Source organism: Anneissia japonica, unplaced genomic scaffold (assembly GCF_011630105.1).
Source record: "Anneissia japonica isolate Jap-2015-1 unplaced genomic scaffold, ASM1163010v1 scaffold1826_len1998817_cov189, whole genome shotgun sequence".
NCBI lineage: Eukaryota > Metazoa > Echinodermata > Crinoidea > Comatulida > Comatulidae > Anneissia > Anneissia japonica.
The window spans coordinates 606,376-616,918 of NW_022742159.1; the positions used below are offsets into that span (position 1 = coordinate 606,376).

The 10,543-nt window shown below is 36.6% G+C and overlaps 1 protein-coding gene across 4 annotated transcripts in view; it reads right to left on the reverse strand.

Moving 5' to 3' along the window:
* LOC117119020 (sialate O-acetylesterase-like) overlaps nt 1–10,543 on the reverse strand; it is a 22,939-nt gene that overhangs the window by 7,447 nt on the left and 4,949 nt on the right. For all 4 annotated transcript variants that reach the window (XM_033263804.1, XM_033263805.1, XM_033263806.1 and 1 more), the window contains 3 exons: nt 7,064–7,201; nt 4,517–4,710; nt 1,312–1,450 (listed from right to left, as the gene is read on the reverse strand). In XM_033263804.1, coding sequence (XP_033119695.1) covers nt 1,312–1,450; nt 4,517–4,710; nt 7,064–7,201 — 471 coding nt within the window. The remainder of the gene's footprint in view (nt 1–1,311; nt 1,451–4,516; nt 4,711–7,063; nt 7,202–10,543) is intronic.

Here is a 10,543-nt window from a genome sequence, read left to right on the forward strand (position 1 = left end):
AAAATCCACTTTTTCCCATTGGATTTTGGCACTTTCCAATTGGAATTTTTCCAATTGAGCTAATAACATCCAATTGGAAACAAGTCCAATTGGAAACAAGTTCAATTGGAAAGTGCCAAAATCCAATGATGTATTTTCCAATTGGATCCAATTGGAAAGTGCCAAAATCCAATGATGTAATTTCCAATTGGAAAGTGCCAAAATCCAATGATGTATTTTCCAATTGGATCCAATATGATTTTTTCCAATTGGAATGAATTGGCCATTTTGGTAAGGGATATACTACCAAGGCAATTCAACAATTGCCTTGATACTACGTACGTACCCTAGTACGGGGCGCCGTTTGGGGCACTCCCTATTTTGCCTCGACAAAATACCATTCCGTCTCCACAAAATGCTATTATGTCGACAAAGTTTATTTTGTTACCATAAAATGCTATTTTGTAAAACTATTTGATCATCAAAAAAATGCTATTTTGTAAGAAACAATTTATTTTGTCACCACAAAATGTTATTTTGTCTACAAAATCGTATTTTTGTAAGACAAAATTTATGTTGTAACCACAAAATGCGCCATACCTAATTTAATTGTCGTCCCATACTCGATTTCTTTCTCCGTTTCTAATTGGTTTCTAAAGTAACTTACTCGTTGGTGTACGCGTGATAACACGTGACTATCCTAACTACGATATTATTGTAGTGTGTGAAGGTATTGTAATATCTAATTTGGCTTCGAAGCCGAAGCATAATTCCTCAGTGAAAACATTGAAAGATTATTCATTAATGCGCTCATTGCGCGCCATACACATTTTACCTTGGCCTACTTCCTCGAAAGTAACGCTGTTACAAATAGTTAAAAATATAATAAACAATAACATAAATAATAATAATTTATGCAGTGGTGGATTCAAGGGGACCCAGTCCGCCTGCAACCACCCTCCCCACCCCCTGACAAAAAAAGTTCAACATTATAAAACAAAATGGAGAAAAAAGACATAGCCCTATTCAAATTTAGGATAAGCCTGAGAATGCCATTCTAGGTGATCTAGACGTGCCATAATCACAATTTTGTTTTACCTCAGCCTGGACTATGGTGGGGCTTGGGTTGAGGTGGTCTAGAACCTCCATCTGTGAAAGTCCCTTACCTTACCCCCCCCCCCCCCTTCTCACCAATTATGAACTTCTGGATCCGCCAATGTATGGCAATATTATCGATTCGATTAAATGCGATACCCATATGAAGCTCTATAAGCGAATTTAAGTTTAGTAAGGAACGCATATCTAAACATAAAAAAAAAGTATAGGCCCTACCTGGATTGGGAAGCGACCAGTTCACGTAGGCAGACTTTATATCATCTAAAGGAACATTTGATACATCTTTTTTCACCGAAAAAATACGAATTTCAGGATACTCGTAAGATCGAGCCAGCTCCTCTGTGGCATTTATCACCTATGAATAAAACATAAGAAAAAAAAACTTACTGTTAGAATAGTTTGTAGAAAAACAAGAGGCTGGAGGGAATAAGAGAATGATGAATGCGCTGCTTTCCAGAATGTATTTTCAACATAACAATACATCCTAATATTTGTTTTTATGGGTTTTTATTATTTTCCTTAAATGTACCGTATTTATTACGTTTTTTTTTTATTTATTTTTTTTTTAAATTATTAATGCATACCTATAAAAATATAAATTAATTTATTATGGTAAGAACAAAAAAAATATGAGTATAATAATAAAAATGCAGTGAAATTCGGATTGCACATATAAACAATTTTACAAATTAATTAAAAACAAAATTATATTAATTTTTTTTTAAATTATTATAATTATTTTTTGCATTTCCAGAATGTATTTTCAACATAACAATACATCCTAATATTTGTTTTTATGGGTTTTTATTATTTTCCTTAAATGTACCGTATTTATTACGTTTTTTTTTTAATTTTTAATTTTTTTTAATTATTAATGCATACCTATAAAAATATAAATTAATTTATTATGGTAAGAACAAAAAAATATGAGTATAATAATAAAAATGCAGTGAAATTCGGATTGCACATATAAACAATTTTACAAATTAATTAAATACAAAATTATATTAATTTTTTTTAAATTATTATAATTATTTTTTGCATACCTTAGAGAAATTAAAAATTTTATTTCATAGGATTAAAATACCAAAATTCGGATTACACATTATTTTAAACTTATAAATTAATAAAAAATGTATAATTAAATAGGAATTATAAGTTAGGCCTATTCAATAAAAAGAAAAAGCATATACAGTAAATACAAATATTTTAATTATTGAGAACCTAGAATTATTCAAAAGCATGTGTCTGAAATACGCGAAATTTGTGAACAAGTACACCAGTGAAAAGTTGCGAGACGTTGGTGGTGCTGCTTTAAAATAGACCCAATAGAATGGTGTATATTTTAGTGAAATATATTTAGTAGACCTATGAACATAAAATTAAAAACTAGAGTGCAGTCGCTCCACAGAATGGACCTTCGCCCAGTGCGTGAATACTGAATAACACACATGGCGTTTATGAGACGGGCGATTCCATTATTTTCTTTCAATTTTGAGGGATAAGTTTCAAGAGAAATTGTAGCTTTATGAGACCTTGTCCTGTACATAATGTCTGGGTCGTATAAGACGACGCTTAAAATATTAAATTACAATCGAAAAACAGTGGTCGTATTAGACGTACCACATACACATTTTAGATTTTTTAAATCATGTTCGTCTTATGTGCGGGTCTTCCGTAACACACGAATTTACTATTGCAATGAGGCTACTAAATGTTAGTATGAATTAACACAATTTTAAATACGGGGAAATAAGATTTTGATGAACATTTAAAAACTCATAAAATTGTATTATTTGAAAAATTAGCCTCGCATTTGACTTCGTTTATAGCCAACTAGATATGCGAGCCAAAGTTAAGCCGGGCAATTCACCATTTGTGTGCTGATATAATATTATAGTGTAAGTGAAATTCAAAGGTTAAATTTTCAACATGATCCAATTGAGCTCAAATTTACCAAGAATAATCTGTCTGGGTTCATATTCTATTGAACATAGTTTGAAGAGAGTTTCTAGCAAGGTCGTCGATCCGTTGCTGAAAGTGGGGGACACGAGATGAAAAATTGAATCTGCCACTGAAATACTCATCATAAACAGTTTTTAAAATTATCCATTTTAGTCATAATTATGCCCGCTTATATATTTCGTGCAAACTAACATTCATAAAAATAATGATTTATTATCTACTGATTAGCTTCTAACGTATTCAAAATTCGAACTATGAAAAACAAATAAGATAAACTTAAAACAGTCATTAATTTAGTCTTTTTGCATGTACAGTACTTTTAAAGTCAATCAAGAGGTTTTTTCTTTTCTCCTCTTTTTGAATTTCACTTTTGTGTAAGTAATATTGCGATAAATTATTGTGAATAGAAAGAATACCGTCTAATTTACGATCAAACAGGACTAGGGAGATAGGGACCACACAAAACATTAGTTAGCATTTTGATTTCACAAACATAAAGGTAATTTACTTAATTTATCATTATCAGCATGGTTGGGGCTGAGGAAAGAAAATTTAAGATTATGACACATCTAGATTGCCGTATTATACTTTCTTAGATAATATTAAACACTAGTATATACGTACGGGTCATAATAATATAAAAAAGAATAAATCGTTTATATTAGAAATTGTGCACTTTCGAGTTGGTAAAAATATTGGCCTAATAAGGATACATGCCTCCAATTTCAACAAAGTTCAGTACATTGTTTTCACAATAAATTTAGCCTCTGATATTCGTTGCACCCATAAAATCAATCTAGTGGGTTTCTGAGATGGTTACAAAATGTTTAAACAATTACGTTTTTACTTGGTTTTGGTCCGGAAAATACGTACCGCACTTAGAAAAGTGAACAGACAAAATTCACGAGTCACGCGTAATTGTTATTCTTTCCATTCGCTTGTAAAAGTGGGTTTTAATTATAGAAGATTGGTGAAAAGTGGGGGGGGGGCAATCGATATGATGTCCTCCCCCCCACTTTGAAAAGTGAGGGAACGTGTCCCCCTGTCTCCACCAATCGACGCCCATGGTTTCTAGTTTTGTTCTGTAACTTACTGAAAGATTTGATAACTTATGTGGTTCTGTTATATGAGTAATTCAAAGTGATATTAATTTCATTTCTAGGGTAATTTATTTTGTGGGTGATAATGAAAAATCTTTTATGAATGAAGTGGTATCATTTGATTGGTTGACAAAAGAATCAAGTTCTTCTGACCTCCGAAATCTCGGACGTGATTTATTGACTTTATCATTCAAACCCAAAAAATAATACAGTATCATATTCAATCATCGGGTCCGATGGGTCGCATCTGACTGCTTGGCATGTAATTTGGGATGTGAAAAAAAATGTTGCGGAAATGGGACCTACTTGACGGAAGTAATTAAATAAAGTAATTTAATAATGAATTATATATTTACCAACGGTACAGTTAGTTCCATGTTACTTTGACCACTGCAAATCCAGACATCACCAAACAGAACGTCACTGAGTTGAGCTTTCGGCGGGCCAACGTTCCCCGATTCACCGATGGATTCTATAGATATTGTGTATGGCCCTCCAGCCGGCACTGGGTCAAAAACAACGCTCCATGTGCGGTAAAAACTAGAAGAAACTATAAAGTGTAAAGTGTTTAAAGTATCCTTATACAATTGCTATTTATAATAAACCTTTACGAAATCATAAGGTGACTAAATGCAGTAGCATTAGTAGTGTTAAGTAGTAGTACGGTATTAGTAGTAGTAGCAGCAGCAGTACAGGCCCGTACGCAGAGGGGAGTGGGGGTGCAACAGGTGTGTACACACCCCCAGTGGCGGCGCCAGCGGGGTGGCAGAGGGCTTATGCCCCCCCCCGCCGGACAGAGCTCTTCGGGCATTCAGACCATAAAAAATAAAAAAATAGGCCAACACCAAGCCAACACATGTCTGTCACAGCCTGAGAGTGCCATTTTCGGCCATCTATAGGTTGATATTCTTTAAAAAAAATCTCATTTGGGAGGGGGAACCCCTCTTAACCCCTTCTCCCAACTCGAGCCTACGAGCTCAAGTCACCCCTGTCGGACAACTTAGCCCCCCAGAAAATATATCCTAGAGCCGCTACTGCGTACCCCCCCCCCCCCCCCCACCCCCCGCCCCCCCAAACCAAAGATCCACATTTTCCAAGGTAGACAATTTAAAATCCACTCTCACACATTCCAGAAATCCATCCACCGTGACCTCCTTGACCAATCAGAGCAGTTTCAAACTAGGATCGCCTCTAATTCGTCGTAAAAGCAACGACTATTAATAACTGTATTTATATAAGCGATTTGATGAATTCCAGTTTTTCTCCGCCGCTTGCGTGTCAATGATTCACCGCTTACAACTCATTTTCCTTCTAGGTGTCACTAAAATCATCTTTACTCTCGCTTGGAAATCATCTTGATACAGCAGGCGCGGATTTAGACCTTCGCACTGTTCGCCATGGTTTTTCAGAGCAAAAAATATATCACAAATCTAAACGGCAAAAACGATTCACAGAGATTACTGGTTGTCTATACAAATATATCAGATTATTGTGCGATTGCAAATGCAGCTCTGGATCCACTAAAAAGGGAAACAGTTAAATTAACTGTTCCCTAGCTGCTCTAACCAACGTCCATCCACAGCAACAGCAGCGATGAAAGATTGTGATGATGACATTTTCCTTAATGTATCCGTGCTTCTAGTTTGTGCTGCACTATTCCCAGTGGTGGTGCCCTCCCCCCCCCCCCCCCCCCCCCCCCCCAAAAAAAAAATTCAAAATTGTGTAAAAAACGAAAAGAAATTTATATTCAAATGTAAGTCTGAGAGTGCCCTCTCCGAGCCATAGAGGTGCCATAATCATGAATTGTCTTACCTCAGCCCCAACCATGGTGGGGATGTTTCGAATTCCTATGATTCGCCCTGACAGTGGCGGATTATTCAAAGAGGTCCAGTCCAGTCCCCCCTAAATTGTTGTCATTTTTTTTTTAATGGGGAAAAAGAAAATTATATTCAAATTGTATGAGAGTGCAATTTCCGGCCGTTTAAATTTATTTTATTTAAACATTTAATGACCATGGTGAGGCTGAGGTGATGATATTTCCTCCATCTGTGAAAGTCCCTCCATGGACCACTCTTTACATTCCTGGATCCTCCACTGAAAACCGTTTAATATATGCATCTTCAGAAATCAACAGCAGCAGCGGCGGCGGCGGCGGCCGCAGCAGCAGCAGTATAGTAGTAGCAATAGACTAGTATAGTCCCGGTGCTTCCAAAGAGTATAGAATTACAAGAGGTCCGACTGCTCTGATTTTGTAAGCAATTTTGTGAAACATTAAAAAGTAATAAATCTTAACTTCAGCAGATATGTTGTAATAGAAGTTGTAATTTTAATTTATTAGGCCCAATTTCTCTTCCTGTAAGATAATTTGTTCATGGGATTAGGTTGGAAAATCCACAGAATAAGTACAGTATTGTAGTACTAGTAATATAGGCCATTGAATTGTTTTCATTTCTTTCTGTGATTATGGCCTAATCCCTACCGCTAAAATAAGACTAAATAGGCCTATGTATTATTTCACTCTGTGTAGACCCCATAAATTGATAATGTTCCAGGGATCCTAATTTTGGAAAGAAAATTACACAGGAACAACTTATTTTTTTCTTACATTGGTTGTACCATGGAGTTGGTGTGTTTGGCTATGCTGTGTGATAAAAGACAGGGCCTACTCTTTGTCGAGGACGAACTATAACTGAAAGACGAACTATAGCTGAAATTATGCATGACGTCAACATACGAAGCCACGCCCCTCGGCTGAACCCGTTGTATTTAGCAACTACCACTTTGTTTTTTTTAGATAGGATTGCGTTCCAGCGAAACCCCGAGAGTCGGACCTGTTGTATAGGCCTACTCTTTGATGCTTTGCACTGCCTGCATTGTCCATACTTACGCCATTTGAATCTCACCTGAATAGTTTTTCTCATCCAGTGTAACCCGAATCAGAGCCAATTCCTCTGCGTAGCCCCATATTGTGGCCTGCATTGGCGCCATTTGTAGAACCATGTGATCATTGAAATACGAAGCTAGTTGAAGCGCTGAAGAACCTTGTAAATTAAAAATTATGTATATTACTAGAAATCGCAAATTGCAAGTGAAGTGCTGCGAAGTACAACTGCATATAAATGTTCTTTGAACAAAATTATTTATGCGAGTCAAATGAAAATAATGAATAATAAAAATATAACAAATAATATGAGACACGACCCATTGTCTACGTTAGAACACTTCTCGTTGGGTAACAAATTTTTCATTTTTACCAAAAAGTGTCTATAGTGGTGAATTATGGTTTAGGCTTTTTTAATAAAGTTTCAAAAATTTCTATGTATGTGGAAAATGTAGTTGATTACCAAAGGTTATAATTTTTATTTTGAAGACTGCATGGTCTAGGAAGTGTACATTTTTTTTATGGGGAAAGTTTCCAAGGGCGGGTTTTCTAGGGGCGAGTTGACTGCCAAAGAGTGTTGCCAAAGTGCGAGCCAGCGTGTTATTTGATCACAAGTGCGAGACATCGCAAGTGTGAGCCAGCGAGCCATGACGTCACGACAATTGATACGAGACGTTACTCGAGTTGTGCGAGGTAGGTCCTATCGGATCGACTGAGATTTGTGGAGTACAATTCAAAAAACAACTATAGGTCTAATAATGAATTATTGTGATGTTAAATAGACAATGTTAGCTATCAAGGAGCGACGTTGTTTTTCATTGGGACCTTCGTCCCTTCAAGGCTAGGCCTATACCATCTAGCTAGGCCTAGAGTAGGATAAGGCTAGCGCGACATGCCGACGTTGGTACGTGTAGGTTAGTCTACAAACGTCGCCTAAAGTAATTGATTTTACCCGGCAGAACGAAAGAAGGAAACTCCGCTTTTCAGTCGTCTTAGGCCCTTGTTTTTTGACAAACAATGACCTTTCAGAGGTCAAATTGCTGTCAAAAGAATATGAATTGGCTGCTTCGCAGCAATTATACTGTTAAAATTAGTACCGTATAATAATAATAATAATGATAATAATAATAATAATAATAATAATAATAATAATAATAATATCAAATATTCAAGCTCGGATCATCCAGTGCTCAAGCCTTTTTTCCAATAGGCGAATTAATTCGCGAGAACACCGAAGCGTCGGCTATACGCATGCGCATTCACATTTATATCGGAGATTTGCGAAGCGAAAAAATGCGCAACCAATCAGAGCTCCGGAAGCGAACCGACGCTTTGATTCGCGCGAATAAATTCGCCTAGTGGAAAACCGGCTTAAAGCTGGTTTTCCTGAGCTCTAATTGGTTGTGTATTTCTAGTGGAAAACCGGCTTCACGTTGACCATCTCATAGATGGTGTCTATTGGACAGATCCCCTAACCATGGAGGTATAACTAAACGATCAGACGATCTCAAGGGCAGACCCAGAGCTTAAATCTGACCCAAAAACTGTTGTTGATAATGATGATTGATTATAATTATCGTCATTATCATTATAATTTAAGAAGTATGATCATCGCCATCGCGATAATGGTGATGGTCATTATGATGAAATAATAGTGGTGGTGGTGGTGATGATGATGATGATGACAACGACGATGACGATGACGACGACGACGACGACGATGATGATGACGGGATGATGAGACATGTGGGATTAATGCCAGCAAAGTGAGTTCATGGCTGAGGAGACGGGAACCACTAAAGTGACCCTTGGTAAAAATGCATTTTGAAGGAAGGCCGCAAAAAATATACTGTACAGTGGATTTGATGGTGGTACACTAATTTGAGTGGTTTCTCAACCAAATTATGAATATCCAATTAGGTACACAGCACTTTTGCAGGCTTGGCAAGGGGACACCAGGATCTATCAGCGGAAAGTCGAAGACTACAGTAGTTCTGGTATACATAGAAAACTAACGACTGATTTTCTAGCTGAGAGCTGAACGAGCAAATAACGAAGGCAGGTAGCAATGGATGGCCTTTGACCAGGTGGAGTTTGTTGGACAAACTCCACCTGGTCAACTCCAACAAACTTTCAAAAACGTGCGTGCCAATATCAGGCGCGGATCCAGGAGGCACGGGGGAAAATTATCCCCTCACCTGTTTTGCCACTAAATTATAAAGTTTCAATGCATAGACCTATAATGAAATTAGCGCTACTCACTTATTTATTACTGAATATTTCAATTGCTTTATAGGTTTTCAAAAAAGTATACTTGTAGTGCCATACCACCGTAAATACGAGGAAAACGAAAATAACTGGATTCAAAGGATAAGAATATTACCATGTTGTCGGGGAATAAAGTAAAAAAAAAAATCTTGATTGTGCACAGTGAAGCAAATCTAAAATTCACTAATGGCGTTATCCCGTGTAAAAATAATAATAATAATAATAATAATAATAATAATAATAATAATAATAATAATAATAATAATAATAATAATAATAATAATTTGCGATTTGTATAGCGCCTCCCGTTGGACCAACCTCGAGGCGCTTCACAACAACGGAAGGAAACGGACAAGAGAACGGACAAGAGACAAACGGGCAAGAGAATAAAAAAGAACATATTTACTTATATCCGACGACACGGAAAAACAATATCGAACCAGGGAACAGTGAACTGTTCCCTGATCGAATAAAATGTCAATGGCTTGTAGGCTGCGACCTATTGTTAATGTAATGAATATTGTATATATACAGGTATAATATGTGTATAAGAGAGAGTATATATATATATATATATATATATAGGCCTATTAGTATTGGCTTATCAATTTTGTATCACTTATTTTTCCCACAGCATTGTTGTTTTCCAGTATCGGCAAACCGGGTTTTGGCAAATTGGGTTCTCATGTTTTTGGTGAACTGGATTATGCAAATTGGGTTTCGGCAAAGTGGCCATAAAATCGGCATACCGGTTTTCGGCAAACTGGATTTCGACAAACTGGTCGGATACCTACAGGTTGCACAAGGTGAACCTGAGTGCTATGGTAGCTGACATGTACATGGAAGATTTCCCTTTGTACATCTCTTGTGAGGCAAATAACAAGACAGAGCAAATGCAATAAGCACACAATGTTAAACAAGTAATCGATAATGCTATTGAGTTCAGTCGACCAGAGTCTCGCGACGTAAACATCACAAATTTCTCAATCTCTTATTATCACGTGTCTTTAGATCTACATAGATTTATATCTATAGATCAGAGGTGAGATAACATATTGTGTGCCTCTTTACTTTTTACACCTCTTGCCCTCTATGCATAAGTTAATCAATAGTAATACAAATCAAAGTCGGAATTTTCTTTTTCTAATCGCTGGTCTACAATGGCTCACATTTTGATGTTTATAGTGATCTTCGAATATACTGGGGCAATGTCAGTAGTGCAGCAGCATCAGTC